The sequence below is a fragment of the Drosophila erecta genome, unplaced genomic scaffold, assembly GCF_003286155.1.
Source record: "Drosophila erecta strain 14021-0224.00,06,07 unplaced genomic scaffold, DereRS2 tig00000152-arrow-arrow-pilon, whole genome shotgun sequence".
Classification (NCBI taxonomy): domain Eukaryota; kingdom Metazoa; phylum Arthropoda; class Insecta; order Diptera; family Drosophilidae; genus Drosophila; species Drosophila erecta.
Window position 1 is genome coordinate 1,856,502 of NW_020825211.1, and position 18,193 is coordinate 1,874,694.

General features: G+C 41.8%; 1 protein-coding gene across 5 annotated transcripts in view; it reads right to left on the reverse strand.

Moving 5' to 3' along the window:
• LOC6551409 (protein sprint) overlaps positions 1-18,193 on the reverse strand; it is a 92,377-nt gene that overhangs the window by 14,577 nt on the left and 59,607 nt on the right. For all 5 annotated transcript variants that reach the window (XM_015155560.2, XM_026982750.1, XM_015155563.2 and 2 more), the window contains 2 exons: positions 17,602-18,070; positions 4,915-5,178 (listed from right to left, as the gene is read on the reverse strand). In XM_015155560.2, coding sequence (XP_015011046.1) covers positions 4,915-5,178; positions 17,602-18,070 — 733 coding nt within the window. The remainder of the gene's footprint in view (positions 1-4,914; positions 5,179-17,601; positions 18,071-18,193) is intronic.

Below are 18,193 nucleotides of genomic sequence, written 5' to 3' on the forward strand. Positions count from 1 at the left end.
CCAAAGTGTAGATTTCAAATCGGTTATAAATGTAGTTTCAACTGTAGAAAGATCAATCAATTAAGCGCGTATTATAAGACTGTATGAGGTACGTTCTTAAATATGGTTTAGAACATGGTGCTGCACAAAATGAACTACAAAATGAAATTATGGAGCACAACTAGTTGGACTTTCGTTCCAACGGGGAAAAGTGGTTCTCCACCAGCCTAATTTGCATAGAAAATTCAATTTGCTTGTGAGAGACCAAGTCGTGTCGACTTGGAGCCCAGTGTTTTGGTCTTTCTGCTGTGGAACCACCACCACCCCAATCTGCTGGCATTTTGTGCCGTCTTATTTATGCGTTTTCGCCCCCACCAACCTCTCACTTTCACCTGCCAATGGCCTCAGTAAGCGGATTCCCTTTTTGCAGTTCAAGAGTCGAGGCTTTTCCCTTCGCAATCCACTGTACTCCTGCCCTTTTGTGCCGCCTTAAGCTGATTTCCCTTTATTTCCGTTCGACTCTCGTGAGCCCCCAGTCCTTTCATCATTGGCCGGACAAGAGAGCTCCGCTGGGTTCCAGCACCACCACCACCACCACCAGCAACCCCAACATCCATCCATCAAACAGGACAAAGTGCATTAAACTCATTTGCCAGCCAAACGGCTTTCAATTATAATTTTTGTTAATAATTCATTAGCCCAATGTGTTGCCCAAAATGCAGTCAGACACACTTGCCAATGTTGCACTCGATCCTGCCAACTTTTCCGCCGACTGATGGATGCTGGTTATCCTTTTTGTACACCCCCTTTAGAAAAAGCCACGCAAAAGTAGACGAGTAATTTGGCACTTTTCATAAGTTTAATGCCCTGGAAATATTTTACGATAAGATAAGGAGTTCATCACGCAATATTCATATATGTAAGCTTAAGGTTGAAACAAGTATTTTTTAGTGCGACCCCCGTATAAACACGTCAATACGACATCCTGAGGCTGCAACATCTCCTCAATTGGTTGGAGTCTCCCACTTGGCTTGCCATGTGGTTGCTAATATAATTTTGGCCACACTCGCGCGCTGGAAGGAGAACGAATCGAATCGCACTGGACTGGCCTGGACACATGTCTCGTCGTCCTGGATGGACATCTTCCCATCCTGCGACTGTCTGCTTTCCCTTATCGCCTCATCAGCTGGCTGGCTAACTGACTGACTCTCGGCGTGCCTGCTGTTGATGGCCATTTGCCACCCAATCCAACTCCACCTGCCCGTTCCATGTGGCGATGTGCGCCTGGGTGATAAATAAAAACTGTCTGCGCCTATGTGGCTACTGCCTGAATGTATGTATGTTTTTTAACATTTTTCTTTCCTGTTTTTTGGAACATTGTCTGACTTTTTGCCATGTAAGCTGAGACCAAAAAATAAACAGCACCCCAACCGTTTTGATGGCATTGTCATTGAAACACATGCCAAACAAAGGATGCAGCCGAAAAAATTCAATTTCACTGTGTTCCGCATTTGCGCCCATCCATTTCAGCCATCCTGTTGGCCGAAAAGCATTTGGCCATTTAAGGATGTCAATGTGGATTGGCCAAAACCGAGTGGGCGTGGCACTGCAACATCAGCAGCAGCAGCAGCAGCAGCAGCAGCTTAACATGTTCATTTTGGCCCGCTCAGCCATGAATTCATAAATCAAAAGCAAGGCGTCAATAAAGCAGCCAAAAAATAGTTCAAGAGCATGGCAAAACAAATATATACAGGATTCGTTGCGGGGATCAAAGGATGTTTGCTTTTCCCAAATCAAACTCATATCGGCGGAATGCAAAGTTCAAAAAACAGATAGCAAAAAAAGCGAAATGAATGAATCGATTGCCATGAATGCAAACACTTTTTTTGGAATTAAAATTCCAGCTGTCAGCAGAGAAAGCTTAGTTTTGCGCGAAATGGATTTTCCATTAAAAACACGCTTTATTTCGGCGAAAAAACAATAACATAGGGAATTAAAAATACAGCAAACATGGCTGATATAAAGTTAAATAAATTAATAATAATACAAGACCCCAGTGATTGGCTTTTACCATAAAATATTCGTTGAAAAAATGGCCACGAATTCGATCGAGTGACTCTTGAGCATTTTTGGCTAATGAAGAAATTCAATCTGCTGAAGGGTCATCAAATATCCATTGCTCACTGTACAGGTGACGAGCGCTAATGATGTCGCGACTGACCTCCCAATCCCGCCACCCGCCACCCTCCTCCCAAAGGAGCTCCCTCTTCGGCCGATTACCCAGACATTAAATGGTTGCCCCAGCTGTTGACCAATCGTCCAACGCCCACATCCAACTCCATGGCCATCGTTTGGTCCATAAAGCATCGACATTTGCTGCTAATTACATTCTGTGGTCGGCATAACAAATCCCGTGGCTAAAGGGAGCGAAAAAAATACATACGTATATACATGAACTGGGGCGGAAATGGAAATGCGAGGCATACGCACATGCGACCACGCCCCCTGCTTCACGCCCCCTGCTCCACGCATATTTATGATTGATGGCGAAGGGCAGTCGGATGTGAAAGGTATCCGGAACAGGAAAAATATCAGCAGAGATGGGCAAACTAGCAGGGGGAAAAATCTGTTAAACTCTGGTCCTTCGATGCGATGCGATTGGGAGGCAAGCCAGGCCAAACAACAAGTAATTAAAATACCAGGCAGGCAAATGGATCGCACTTCTTTCACTGACCATATGACGCCACAATGCACTGTGTCCAGTTCGAACATATTGATTGATTTTTAATTACAAACTACACACATGTACAGATACAGCGAACACGAAGCCATTGCTAACCGGGCATGATGGCACTCCCATTGCCAACCAGGTGGACAGAGATGGGGACTACTTCAATTTCAATTAAATGGCTTTTTATTAAACGCATAAACAATGGCAAAGGAGGAGCACTGCATCCTAATGGGGATTTAAGGACTTTTCCAAAGCGTTCGCCGTATAATTGAGGCAGCATCGCTCGCTACCGTTGACGCATGCAATTAGCAATCGATGGAAAAAAGGAGCATCCAGTCGGGGAAAAAAAGGGGCAACAGTGGCGAAAGGAGGCGTGGCTGGTGGCAGGTGGAAAGTGCAGACAATTTCCGAGGCACGAAGCACTGAAACAGCAGCAGAAAGCAAGAATGAAGCAGCAGAATGCAAAAGTTGGGGCACAACTTTTGAACATCCCACAAATTCGAAATGTACTGCGAAAAAACAAAACAACAAACACTTAACTATATTACTATACAATTTCACCAACTGCATTCGGAATGGTCGGAAATATTGAACACAGAAAGGGTTTGAGCCTTTGTCTAAATAAAGCACAAGCATTAGGAAAGTGAAACTGGAAGGTTTAGAATCTAACAAAGTTTAGTACCTACTTAATTAAAATGCCTCATTTTCTTGCAGTGTAGAGGAGCAATAAGTAAAAATTGGAGTGGGCTTTTTCAAGAGGCAAACGGACGTTGCAATCAATGAGCCATTGTTACGGCGCGTTCAACGATTGAAAATTGCTAAGCTGGCAGGAAAAAAGAGGAAACCAGGAAAAGATATTCATTCAAATAAAGAGGATGCGTGTCCTTCTCATTTTTCTAGTGTATCTCAAAAATGCGTCTATTGCTTTTCAGAAGTATATAAAATTATATGATCAATAATTGAGTTTCTGCATTTCAAGTTAATGGAAGAACGCTTCGAATACTAACTTCAAGATTCCAAAAGTGGGTAATTAAAACCATTTTGTTTACATAGACTGATTAAAATCTGTAAAAAAGGGGTGCGCATTTTGCGACTTTAATGAGTTTCCTGAGCAATCGGCGAACACGTGATAATTGCTGGCTTAGAATACAAGTTCAAGTTGGGAAGAGACTTTGCCTTATTGAATCTGTGCAATTTGTTAGACATTCCATTATATCGTATACCCTTGTATACCTTATCCTGGCTTTCAGCCATTACCTGTTCTGTTCCATTCTATCTGCCAGTTCCACCCAGGTTGCCGTAATTTCAATTGTCCATGCAAAAGGCTTTGAATCACAAAATGGTCAGTCCATTCTGTGTGCACTGCGAAAAATGACGACATTGTTTGCGTACAAATTTGGTTGGGGCTTTAGTATATCCTAAAAATATGATTTAATTTATAATTTAGGCCTTGCTCTATGCACAATAGACTCAGATTTCCTATCCTCCTATTTATCCTATTTAACGATGGCACAGATATCGCCCATTTTTCCCCAGTGCAGACTCCAGGACATGGACCATCTATAGTCCGGCTCCAGCTCCTTTTTATCAATCCCTGCCTGCTGACCATTGCCGGCTTGGCCTTTGTTTTTCCCGCCCTTTGTGAACGGGTGCCCGTTGCTCATCCTACATGGTTCTTCTCCTGTCCAAATCCCATTCCTTGCACCCATTGTCTACCATTTGCTGCTCGAGTCGAGATAAATTTCAATGAATTTGCGAACGCAGCAGCAGAGTTCCGATTCTAGTCCTGGTCGTGGTCGTGGTCCTGGTCGTGGTCCTGGTTACATTTCTTTGTTTATCTTTATACATTTACAATTAAAAGGGCTTGGCATTGTTGTCCTGTCGTAATATTAATGAATCTTCCCCCGCCACGTGTGTGTTTATGTTTTTGCTGGATACGCAGGACATCAGAGGACATCGCACAGGACCCGCTGTTCGTTAATTGATTGCAATTTGTATATGTAAATTTTGCAGCGTATGAATGAGCCCCCATTTATTTATTTTTTTCCCCTCTATTTTTGTTTTTCTGCCCTCATTGTTGTGCAAATTTGTGTGGTCACATGTGTTTGTTAATTTACCGCACCCAATCGGCGCCATCGCTTTGCGATTCACCAAATTGCCATATTAAGTTAAATCAATAAATTAATAATTATCACTGAACTCACCCCCTCCTCCTTGCCCTGCAGCAGATGAACGGCCCCGGAACGCTGGATGCCCGGCAGGAACCACATCGGATGGGTGACCAGGAGGCGCTCCATGAGTCCCAGATCGCATGGCGGCGAATTGTCGCTGGAATCGCGGCTGCTCTCGTCGCCATCGTCCTCATCCTCGTCCTCCGCCTCCACGTGCTCCTCCTGGTCGTCCTCGCTGGACGTCTCGCCCTCCGCCAGGATGCCGCCCTCGGAACTGGACACCAGAGATGTGCGTGACTGCAATGGCAACATGATGGGGAAGAATTAGGAAATATTCTTACATATTGCAATAGTGTGCCCAATTATTATAATCCACCATAAAATCTAGAGATTCCTAGGCAAAAACATTGCAAATAGTCGTCCAAATATGGAATGTCATACATCGTTGAGCTCGTTATTTAAATTCCAATCGATCTGTGTTGAAAGTTTGGAAATTTAATTTTTTGCCATTTTTTGCAAATTTTGATGATGTTACCCCTTACAAAAAAGACGAAAATTCGGCCAAAAATTAATTTTTCAAAGTCCGTCAAAAAGTGATAGCGATGGTTAGTATAGGTAATTAGGAGTAAAAAACTGTAATTCTTTTAGTCGTGGGACCATTTTTGACCAAGTTATATAGAAAAGACCGTAAATATTGAGTTTTTGAAAAAATTGGATTCTATGATTTTTTTAATAAAAATAATCAGTTTTTTTATCACAACATTCGAAATAATGGTCCAAATATGGAATGTCATACATCGTTGAGCTTGTTATTTAAATTCCAATCGATCTGTGTTCAAAGTTCGGAAAATTATTTTTTTGCCTTTTTTTTGCAAATTTTGATGATGTTACCCCTTACAAAAAAGACGAAAATCCGGTCAAAAATTAATTTTTCAAAGTCCGTCAAAAAATGATAGCGATGGTTAGTATAGGTAATTAGGAGTAAAAAACTGTAATTCTTTTAGTCGTGGGACCATTTTTGACCAAGTTATGCAGAAAAGACGCATCATAAATATTGAATTTTTGGGTAAAATCGATTCTATGATTTTTTGACTAAAAAAAATCAGTTTTTTTATTACAACATTCGAAATAATTGTCCAAATATGGAATGTCATACATCGTTGAGCTTGTTATTTAAATTCCAATCGACCTGTGTTCAAAGTTTGGAAATTTAATTTTTTGCCATTTTTTGCAAATTTTGATGATGTTACCCCTTACAAAAAAGACGAAAATCCGGTCAAAAATTAATTTTTCAAAGTCCGTCAAAAAGTGATAGCGATGGTTAGTATAGGTAATTAGGAGTAAAAAACTGTAATTCTTTTAGTCGTGGGACCATTTTTGACCAAGTTATACAGAAAAGACGCATCGTAAATATTGAATTTTTGGATGAAATCGATTCTATGATTTTTTGAATAAAAATAATCAGTTTTTTTATCACAACATTCGAAATAATTGTCCAAATATGGAATGTCATACATCGTTGAGCTTGTTATTTAAAGTCCAATCGACCTGTGTTCAAAGTTTGGAAATTTAATTTTTTGCCATTTTTTGCAAATTTTGATGATGTTACCCCTTACAAAAAAGACGAAAATTCGGCCAAAAATTAATTTTTCAAAGTCCGTCAAAAAGTGATAGCGATGGTTAGTATAGGTAATTAGGAGTAAAAAACTGTAATTCTTTTAGTCGTGGGACCATTTTTGACGAAGTTATGCAGAAAAGACGCATCATAAATATTGAATTTTTGGGTAAAATCGATTCTATGATTTTTTGACTAAAAAAAATCAGTTTTTTTATTACAACATTCGAAATAATTGTCCAAATATGGAATGTCATACATCGTTGAGCTTGTTATTTAAAGTCCAATCGACCTGTGTTCAAAGTTTGGAAATTTAATTTTTTGCCATTTTTTGCAAATTTTGATGATGTTACCCCTTACAAAAAAGACGAAAATTCGGCCAAAAATTAATTTTTCAAAGTCCGTCAAAAAGTGATAGCGATGGTTAGTATAGGTAATTAGGAGTAAAAAACTGTAATTCTTTTAGTCGTGGGACCATTTTTGACCAAGTTATGCAGAAAAGACGCATCGTAAATATTGAATTTTTGGGTAAAATCGATTCTATGATTTTTTGAATAAATAAATTCAGTTTTTTTATCACAACATTCGAAATAATGGTCCAAATATGGAATGTCATACATCGTTGAGCTTGTTATTTAAATTCCAATCGATCTGTATTCAAAGTTCGGATATTTAATTTTTTGCCATTTTTTGCAAATTTTAATGATGTTACCCCTTACAAAAAAGACGAAAATTCGGCCAAAAGTTAATTTTTCAAAGTCCGTCAAAAAGTGATAGCGATGGTTAGTATAGGTAATTAGGAGTAAAAAACTGTAATTCTTTTAGTCGTGGGACCATTTTTGACCAAGTTATACAGAAAAGACGCATCGTAAATATTGAATTTTTGGGTAAAATCGATTCTATGATTTTTTGACTAAAAAAAATCAGTTTTCTTATCACAACATTCTAAATAATTGTAAATTTAATTTTTTGCCATTTTTACAAAGTTTGATGATCATTAGCTGTATAAAAAATTTATTTTGTCAGCTTTGTGACCCTTTTAAGCCAGGTTCTGAAGAAAAAGGCCTTGGAAAATGCCGACCTTTTGGCGTTTTTGGAATTTCAATTTTAGAAACCCCTTTTTAGGCTAATGTACCACATTACAGCCACCGAAACAGAACCGAGTGGGGAAAAAACTTCCTGAGCAGCTGCTGGAACACACAGAGTAAGGCTCACACATTTGACCAAGTTTGGGGAAACCAGTTCGTTGCGAATGGAAAACCAGGCCTGGCAGACGAATCTGCGACACTTGACACATTGCCTCTGGCCACATTTCTATGTAATCTCCATCCAGTGCGAGTGCAAATCCATGTCGTGATATTTTCTAGAATGGCTCAAAGCAGCTCGACATTAAAGCTGCGTACGCGGCACGGCCCATCCAGAAATTTCCAGCAAAGTTTTCCGGTGGAAAATTTTGCCACAGGCAGGGTTTGCAGGGCAAACAAAGCGAAACAAAAACACAACAATTCTATGGCAGTAGAAGCAGCAGCAGTCGCGTCGTCCGTAGTAGGCGTTTTTAATTGAAAATTGCCAAGGGCTGGCTTTGAAGTTTCCCATCTCCGTATTTTTCCATGTAGCATACTTTTCAGCGGTAGGCGGAGGCTATTTGGGGGTTTATGCGCTAAGTATAGCAGTGTGTGTGTGTGCGGGTGTGTGGGTGTGTGGGTGTGTGGGTGTGTGTCATCCCACCCTGTCACAGTTGATGATGTTTGCCAACAGTCAGCGATGCCAAAATTGATCCCACAGCTAATGCTAATGCATTCGAAAATGATTTAAGCATAGAATAGAGGGTTGCATAGCTCGCAACAAGTAAAATATTTTCACAGCTTCAGCATATTACCTTTAAAATGCTAAAAATTGAAATTGGTTTTTTGTCGGTATCTAAGATAAATGCATATTTACCTCTACCATTGCGTAATTAGAAATTCCTTTAAAATGCCCTGATTTCGCACAGCTTAATAATCCCTTCATTAGAGGACGTAACCATCGAAGCGTTTGGTTTTGGCTTTGGAAAAAAAAAACATGTCTAGTGGTTGTCACCCCTTTAAACTTGACTCGTTACCACTAACAACGCCATGGATCCGTGTTGGCTTTTCCAGTTTTCCGCCGTGGGTAAACCTGTTATTTATTTTTTTCGTCCTTGTAGATGCTAAAGTGGTGGCAAGTGTCAAATTAGGTTGGCTGGCTCGCCTTTTTTGAAATACATCAACCAGAGATGCATATCGCTCTCTATTGCTTTAGTAAATTTGAATTTGAATAACGTTACGGCGGTGAATTTTAATTTTTGATGTCATTTATTAAACGGGTTGGCCGTGGGCGTGATGGGTCGGAATTGGAGGAGTGGGGCCAAAGTGGAGAGATCAAGTTTCAGGGTGTCATTTCAGGTTGCTCAGTGCAGTCCCTTCGTTGACGCATTAATCATACGCCGAGTTGACAATGGCAGCAGGAAATAAAACCGAAAGAGGCTGCCACAGACATTCAGACAGAGGTCTTAAGACAAACGCAATGAAATGGAAATGCAAAATGTTCGTCTGTTTATTTGCCAACCATTTAGATGCGAGTAATATACAGGAAAAAAAAAGGAAAGGAAAGAAAATGAAAGGAAAGCCCCGGCAGACAGATGATGGCTGGGCTAAAAGTGGAAGAAAAAAAAAAAATTGTGGAAAATTGCGCAAATCCCTTGAAGAAATGTTTGAAATTTTTCAGAGCTCACAGCGGGCAGTCCGTCCCCCTTCCCAAAGAACCCGGCAAAATTGTTGCAAAATTATGCTTAAATCAAAAATCACAGCAGCGGCAACAGAAAAACGCGCACTGCAGGCGACCGTTTTCAGCGGGTAGCAAAAAGGAGTTTGGCGCAAAAAGGACGACTTTGCTCGGGCAACCCTTGTGTCCCGGGTGTCCCGGGTGTGCCTGCTGTCCTGGGCATCCTTGAATATCCTGGATACTCGATGCGATGGCGGAGGAGCGAGGTGACTGCGAATGCTGCGCATATTTTATACCCTGCATTAGGTCTTAAGTATTGCTTATTACGTCAATGGGGTCCTTTTTTCGGTTTGCTTTTTATTCGCTCGCCCAAACTATTTCAACACTGGTCAAATTCAGGAAGGGTCTGAATGTTTGGGACCAAATAATTATGTCTATTTGAAAGCGAGACTATTAAAGTGCTGCTGTGGGACAAACAGACGGGTTAAACAACTAAAAGTCAGTTTGCTTTATATTTAATACAGAAGATCGTTGCCACTTGACTAAAAAACTATAGACCCTTTTCTAATAACACATTGTCGGAGTGAAATGAGTGACCAATAATGGGAATGAAGCCATAAAAATATTTATTTGCCAGCGACAGGACAACGTAGTAAATTGAACGCATCAAGGATAAACACAACCATCGCCTCCATCAAACAACCAAGTTCCCATTCCCTCGCTCTAATGCGATACTTATTAAGTTAGCCTAGAGCTTCCCCCAGTTCGAATATTATAGCTATCTGCCCAGATCCCACTCATTTGTTTACAGAATTACCAAAACACATAAAAAAAGCACACACACATATACACAGGCATGGACTGCAAGGATATCTAATAGCTTTATGTGGAATAAAGCTGAAGGGGATTCCTTGCAGCAACCCCCCAAATAAAAAACCATAACCGTGCCCAGAATCGACTTCTGAGTAGCCTGGCTGCATTTTTGAGTGGCGAAAAGTGGATGTGGATGGGTGGAAATCCAAGTCGAGGGTTGATGCCATGCCGCCAATCCTCCTAGTCCCCAGACTCTGGGCCGAAATACACTTTGATTTACGCATCGAATACTAAAATAATAGGAAAGCTGTTAAAGACGTTTATAGAGAAAAGAATATGTAAAGTTACGGCTACTAGCTGCTTTTCAATCACCTCATTTCATTTGAATTGAAACTTATTAACTTATTCGTTCGCTTAATCGCTTATTTAAAATTACATTTCTTCAAGTCTAAGAAAAGTTCTCCCAGTGCCATTTCAGATGTCTTTCTGTGGCACTGAGCTTCTGTATGGGCTTGTTTGATTTTGGCTTCCTGAAGGGATCTCGTTATGCTGGGCAAACAGTCGCGACTTTAAGCCCATTCTTTATATGCACGAGTATATGTATGCGGCTTCTTTGGAATATGTGCGAGTGTATATGACAATGCAACAATGCCCAGCCATCCAAACAGCCAACCAGCCAGCCAGCCAGCCAGCCAGCCAGCCAGCCAGCCAACCAGCCAGCCAGCCAGCCAAGCCAAATCGGGCCAAAAGCCGACTTTTGTGCCAGGGCCAACACTTTCACGGTCATGGAAAAGAAGCGGAAGTTGGGAGCTGGAAGTTGGAATGGGCCAGACTGCGACGACAGACGAAGAAAGTATACTGGGTTCCGTTCTGGCAGATGTCGAAAACGAACATCATTCTCAGGTCCTGGAAAACCCCTCTCTTCGCACCTTCCCCCCAACTGCACCCATATATGGGCTAAAATATTGGCAAACAATTGTCTGCGTCTGAGTCTTGGTCTGGATTTCGGTGCTGTATCTTTATCCTGCCAATATTGGTGAAATACTTTTGGCCAAAACTCGATGGCAATATAAAAATTCCCAGCCAATGCGCTGTGTAACTTTACAAGGGGGTTTGCCATTTAATAAATTACACAACAACAAGCAGCAGAGGGTAAAGTAAAAAAAATGAAAAAAGGGCAAGGGGGAAAACTATTTATTTTACGCCGCCCGAAAACGGGCAATGAAAATTGTTCAAATGCGACAAATGAAGGGGATCTTCCAAAAAGAAAGGAAAAAATAAAGAAAATAGAAAACTGCAAGAACGGAAGTTGCATTGCAGACTGGCGGAAATGAAATCAGGCAATGGAGTTGAAAGAAGTTAAAGAACTCGCCTCGGAAAATCAAGACATTACATTTTCAACGTGCAAAAGTCAAATAAAAAAATAAGCTATGCCTTTGAGAAACATATTTTAAATATTTGTAATTAATCTCCCAATGTGAGAGGCCATTGAAGTGATTTTATTCGATTTTTATGCCCATTATATGTTCTGTGAATTGTAGGGTTTATAAGTGTGCATTATATATAAACTCCCACATAGGGTTATCTTCTTTTGAGGCCTGGGGTTAATTCGAAATGATTTCACACCCCCATTCACTTTCCCTTTTTTGGGGGCTGCTCTGTCGTCCGATCAAGATAATGACTCACATGTGAGGATTTTGTGAAGTGTGAGTGCGAAATCCCCGCATAAAGCTTCCCTTATCGGAATTGCAGGTCCCAGCGTGAAATTAATTTCATAAAAATCATATAGAACGACTGAGTGATTTTTCCGCCATTGTTCGCACAAAGCTGATTAACAGTCCCACTGTGCACGGTGGCGTTTCAAACCCGATCCCTGGCCGAAATGCGCACGAAAAAAAAAACAAGGATAAAAATCCCCTTTCAACTAATAGTTTGACAAAAGGTGAGAGCGATAAGCTGCCGTGCACGTGTCTCAATGGTGCCGTCTCTATCACACCCGCTGTTGCTGTTTCTGTCTCGTGCGGCAAATTGCACTCGAGACTGAATTATTGCCTGACGCAGCGCAGGAGCCAGTGCACAGCGAGAAAAACTCATGCATTCACAACATACATTATTCAATTAATAACTACATACTGGTACCACTTCGATACAAATCATTTTTCCCGCGTACTGACATAACGCGATATATTAGTTTGTATAACTTTAAATATTTGGAAGAGTGTACAACTATTGTGCCAGTGTACCAAGTGAAAACTAGCAACAACACGACAACATAAAACGTGCACAGCACATGATAGGATAGTTCACCCATCGGGAGAAAGAGACAAAGGCAGTTCGGGTGAGTGAGAGTGCGAGAGCCGCTGCAGCAGCCGTGGAAATAAAAGATAAATAGCAGCCACGTAAAATGTTGTTGAATGTTTTAAAAAACCATAAAAACCACAGAGAATTACATTTAATGGCCAGCAACAGCAGCAGGATGCCGGTGTCCCAAAAAAAAAAATGGTAGGGATAACCGCAATGGGAACAACAGCAGCTAGACATCACACAGACTGACTGATGTACATATGTATGTACAGCTGCGGCTAAAAAAATAGCACGACTGCAGGTGGAAAGTTTTTTTCCTAAAAAAAATGTCTGAATGTTTATTTTTTTTAAAGTCAGATTGCATGAATAATAAGTACAATATGTTGTCTCTCTGAGCAAGAAATTTTTACTCTCTCAATGTAACGGTTCTTTTTGTTTTTGGGCACTTTCTGCAAAAGGGCCCGAAATGAGGCGGTAACAAAACTAGCACTGACCACGTATTTGCTGAATAAAATTAATAGGAGTGATTGCTTTGGGTTTTTTTTCGACAAATTTTGAAAAAAGGAGTTGCATTAAAGGTTTTAATTGAATTTTTTCCAAACGAAGACCAAAAATTCTCTAGTCATGGGTCGCGGAAAGCATTGTACCGTCGAATAAAGAAATTTGATTAAAAACATGGTCTCTGAAGGTAAAACCTACGCTAAAATTGATCGAATTTTCGGTTGTTCAAACAAAATGATCCGCAACGCACTGCTGTTTGTCGAAAAGAACGAAAAACGTGGAAGAAAGCTCTCAATGTCCAACGTGGAGATCAAGCGCTTGGTTCGGCAAAGCAAGAAGGAGCCTTTTAAGCCGGCAACGGAACTGAAGAAGGAGCTTCAGATAGCTGAAAGCGTGAAAACAGTATGCAAACGCTTAAGACAAAACAACTTTAATGCGTGGAGTCCCAGAAAAGTCCCGCTTTTGACTGTGAAGCATGTGGCAAAGCGAATGGAATATGCTAAGATACACAAGGATTGGCCTGTGGAGAAGTGGCGCAACATTTTGTGGTCAGATGAGAGCAAAATTGTGTTGTTTGGTGGAAAAGGCTCTCGGTCTTATGTTCGGCGTCCACCACGACCTGAATATAATCCTCGCTTCACCTCTAAGACGGTAAAGAACGGAGGATCAAACATAATGGTATGGGCGTGTTTTTCATACTATGGAGTAGGTCCGATCCATTGGATTCAAAGCATCATGGATCAGCATATTTACACAGATATCCTGGAAAATGTGATGCTGCCATATGCCGAGGATGAAATGCCGTTAGTTTGGACATTTCAATAAGGTAACGACCCAAAACACACGAGCAGGAAAGCTCGAAAGTGGTTTGAGCAGAAATCGATCAGAGTAATGAAATGGTCTGCTCAGTCACCCGACTTGAATCCAATCGAAAACCTTTGGGCGGACGTGAAAAAAAAGGTTTCTGAAGCCAAACCCAATAATATCGAGGAACTTTGGGGTGTGCTCAAGGATGCATGGAGCAAAATTCCTCAAAAACGGTGCCAGGACTTGGTGGACTCCATGCCAGGACGATGCGCAGCTGTCATCGCCAACAAAGGTCACGCAACCAAATATTAAGATTCTTTAAACATAGTTCTTAAGATATAATCCATTTGTTGAATTCTTTTTTTATTTTTTTGCTTAGTTTTAGCAAACTACGAAAAAAAGTGCTATTTTTGTTATCGCCTAAATTTGAAGGTTTTCTTTTTGTTTTGCCAATTATTTTTAAAATATCCATTAGATCTGTTACTAATTTTGTTATTTCGATTGAAAATCATTGTAGTATTTAAGTTTAGTGAGTAAAATGATGAAAAAGTGTCAGAAAATACAGAAACGCTGGGACAAACACGAAATGTGCTTATGGTGCTATTAATGTCTCCGCAACTGTACGTACGTACATAGTATGTGTCTGGTGTGCATCCTCACAGGTCACATACTTGGTTGCCCTTCGAGCACAAAGTGCACTCGGGAAATATACATGTACATATATCCAAAAAGAGATTTAAACTTGAGCATAAGCTAATATGCCATTAGACTATAAGTTTTTATAATATACACGTACATATATGTACATCATTAATTACCAAAAATGCGTTTTACGAACGCGTAACTAAGTTCTATGTTATTTTAAGGCTGTGAATACAATGACAAAAGCCTCCTAGGAACACTCTTACCTTAATGGGCTAGAAAAAGAATCCCTTCGAGTTTAAATCTATTTGTAGACTGTCGCACCATGAATGCATAATTAACAAAGGGGAAATTCGGCAGCAGTGCACAAATTGCAAAATGCAAACCAGCCAGAGAGTCTGCATAATTAACAAACAAGCCGGCTGGGAAAATGTGAAAATTGCCGGCAGCGCTGAAGAGTAAGCTTCCGAATTCTAAATACCAAATGGACGAAATGGACGAAGTGGTCGAAATGGTTGAAATGGGAAATGCAATAAACATTCAGCTCAAGTAATAAGCCAACACATAAAATACACCATTAAATGGCCGATGGCCAAAACGAAGACGAGACGCTCAAATGGCCAGTCTGCGGAGTAAAAGCCATCCAAGTCCTTGGTGGGGAAGATGTCTGGGCAGGATTAGATGCTGTCAAAAAGTCAAAGCCATTAGGCACACACCAAAGAAGATGCGTCCAGCAGCGACAAAATTGAAACGAGATATGGCAATGTGGGAAAAAGGGAGGCGAGTCCCTAGTCCCTGCCACTTTCGACACCAAAAAACTAACGCAAATGAACAACGAAATTTAAGCACACACACTTCATTAGTTGGACTTTAAACAGGCCACAGGCACTGCTGGGTTTGGGGATCAAAGTGGAGCTCGGGTGACCGCAGGACATGCTCTGTACAGACGCCTCATTGGCTTTGACAGGACGCTGGACAGCACTGGCAGGGCATCCATTCGAGCCTGATTGCTGCGGTCCTCTGTCGCCCTCGTGGCATTCGTCCTTTTCGTCCTGCCCACCTGACAATATCAGCAAACAGCTCTCGCCTGACAAGCGCCGCAAAATGCCAACAAAAAATGGAACCCTGCTTTGGGATACCCTATGCATCAAACAAGTATTACCCCTTTTAAATGTATTTCAAAAATATACCATTCTAGCATTCCAGCGCTAGTGATATCTATCCAAGTTGTTAAAACTCGGCACTACCTATTCGTAGCTAAAATGTCATTTATGTCAACATACCCCTTCTGAGGGCATCACACAACAAGAAAAGCACCTGATGGAACATCCTTTTCAAGGAAAAAGCGGCCTGCGGGGTGGGATGCTCGGCTGCTAGGATGCTCGGATGCTTTAAGCCGCTGACAAAGCTCCTCTAATACCGCTGCAATTAGCAAACCTGTGCACCTGAGCAAACAGATGGCCCCAAAAAGGTTGGCCATGCGGAGGGCAGAAATGGGGACGATGTCCACTCGACATGGCCGGCAGCCAGGAGATTAGAGCCAAAGTTGTTTATGGCCATGGGAGGAATCGGTGGTGGTCACCGCCGGCAGGGCAGGGATAAAGCATAATGAAAGTAATAAAGTTCCACACAGTTTCAGACTCAAACTCAGCCCAGAACTCGAACTCAAACTTACATTTGATCGGCGCCTGGCGATAAAAACTTGTGTACGCCAGACAAGCGTAGCAGGTCCTGGCGAATATCCTTCCTTCCAGCCTGCCACACATGTGTTGCATGTGTTTTTTGCACCGCTCTGCGGTCGTGGCAACAATCCTGCACCGGAAAATATTGGCCAGCGGACAGAAGGACCCGGGGACACAAGGACAACCACTTTGCAACCGGGGCAGACACTTTTATCGCCCTCGTTGATGTTCGGCTTGCTGTTGTTTTTATTGAATATTCATAAATGGCCAAAAAGGACCAGCAGAATCAAATCGGCAACTAAAATGGTCGCTTGTCGGCGGCCTCAGCTGTTTGGGCCTGTTTGGGAGGCCCGTCTGTCTGGCCAGGGAATCAATATTTTATGCCCAGCTGCTGGACAAAACGAAGGAAGCCGCCAACCAGATGAGTAAGTTGGGATACACCGAGAACAAAAGAACACTCCACTTATGTGCTTGCATTTGATGCCGAAATAAGGCACACCTCTTTTTGTGCAGTGTAACATGGGCAGTCTGCAAGTGCAACAGGATGTGCAGGCCACAAATTAAAATGCGAGTACAGACACACGTACATACATGCATGTCTGCTGATAGTGCCACGCCCCAGGCGAGTTTTGTGGCTGCCACGCCCCCTTTTGGGGCATTTCGGATTCAGTTGCCAACGATTTTATTGCCTAATTTTGGTTGCTGCCCCTGCGGAGTTAGGCAAAATCGAATTTTGGCAACGAGATGCGAGTATACTTGAAATGACCCTTTTGTACGTAGTTCGTAAATTATTATGCAATTAGAAGGCATGACTGACTTTCTGGCATTCGAAAATGCTCCCCAAATCGATGTGGCATAGCAACGCACATCAAATTAACTAACAAATTGACTTGTCAAACTCTTTTCTGCCCCACGGCAACGCCCACCGCCTGTGGAAATGGAAATTACAAACCATTTGGCAGACAGGACGAGGCACACAAAGCATTCTCAGTTATTAATGAAGAAATCCCAGGGAAAAGCACGCACGACCAGCTCGCAATAATGAGGAAAATGCACTGGGGGGAAAATGGAAATGGCGGAAGAAAAGCGACGTGTATTGTAATTTTTATTTTTGTATACCGAAGCGAAGTCATTTGATTTCATCATTTTATGGACTCCGGCACAAAATGATAATGATCATTACTAGATGGTAAGCAAGGACATAAGACCCATTTCCGCTTTTGCCCATCAACAAGGCAACACGTAGCAAATTATGAATGAGTGCCTGGCACAGTGGTAATTGCCACTTGGCTGCCACACATGTGGCAAGTCCTCCAAATGGAGGCGACAAATTTCAGTTGCTTCTCCAAGGGATTGCAAACTGAGTAAACTACATCAGCAGCCCCAGGAGTCTGCATTAAATATGTTTGATATAAAATGAGATGACTGGTTGGTTTCGGCTTTCCTGCGAGGGGATTTCATTGTCCTTTACATGCCCTGTATGCACTACTCCTTAAAGTAACACCCATAGAATACAACACAAATGCGAGGGAAATCATTCATGAATGCGCTTTCAAGTACGCAATCATAAATTTTGCATTTTGATTGCATATCTGAAATGAATAGTGAGCTCACCTGACTGAGCTCATCCCGGGAGCGACGCGAGCACTTGGGCAGCAGGGCCTGCATGTCATCCTCGAAGGCGCCTCCATGCGCCGCGTCCACCACATCATCCACATCCGCATCCGGATCCACGCTGCTGCTCCGTCGACTGTCTGCATTCAGACATTGCTTCTGATTCTGAGTTTGATTTCGGTTTTGATTCTGATTCTGATTCGAGTCCAGGACCGTTCGATTTGGGGCTGATGTCATCGATCCTGGCTGGCTGCTCGTGTTGTTATTGTTGTTGTTGAGATTGGACTGGGCCAGGACATTTAGCTTGGCGGCGAGACCTGTTGCCTGTTGCTGAGATTTTTGTGACTGTTGGCCATGGTGATGGTTGCTTATATTGTTATTGTTGCCCGTGTGGGTTTTACCGCCATCCGCAGAGGCGGCATCCAGAGAGGTGGGCGTGGCTACGCCTGAGGGAATGGGCTCACTTGTTCTGCAAATAGAAATGTAGAATGCGCAATTAGTCTGGAGTCTAGTAGCACTGCTATTGCATGAGCGTTTGCAAAGGTTTCCAATAAGTAAGAAATTAAACCATTAAGTGTATAGTATAGTAAAA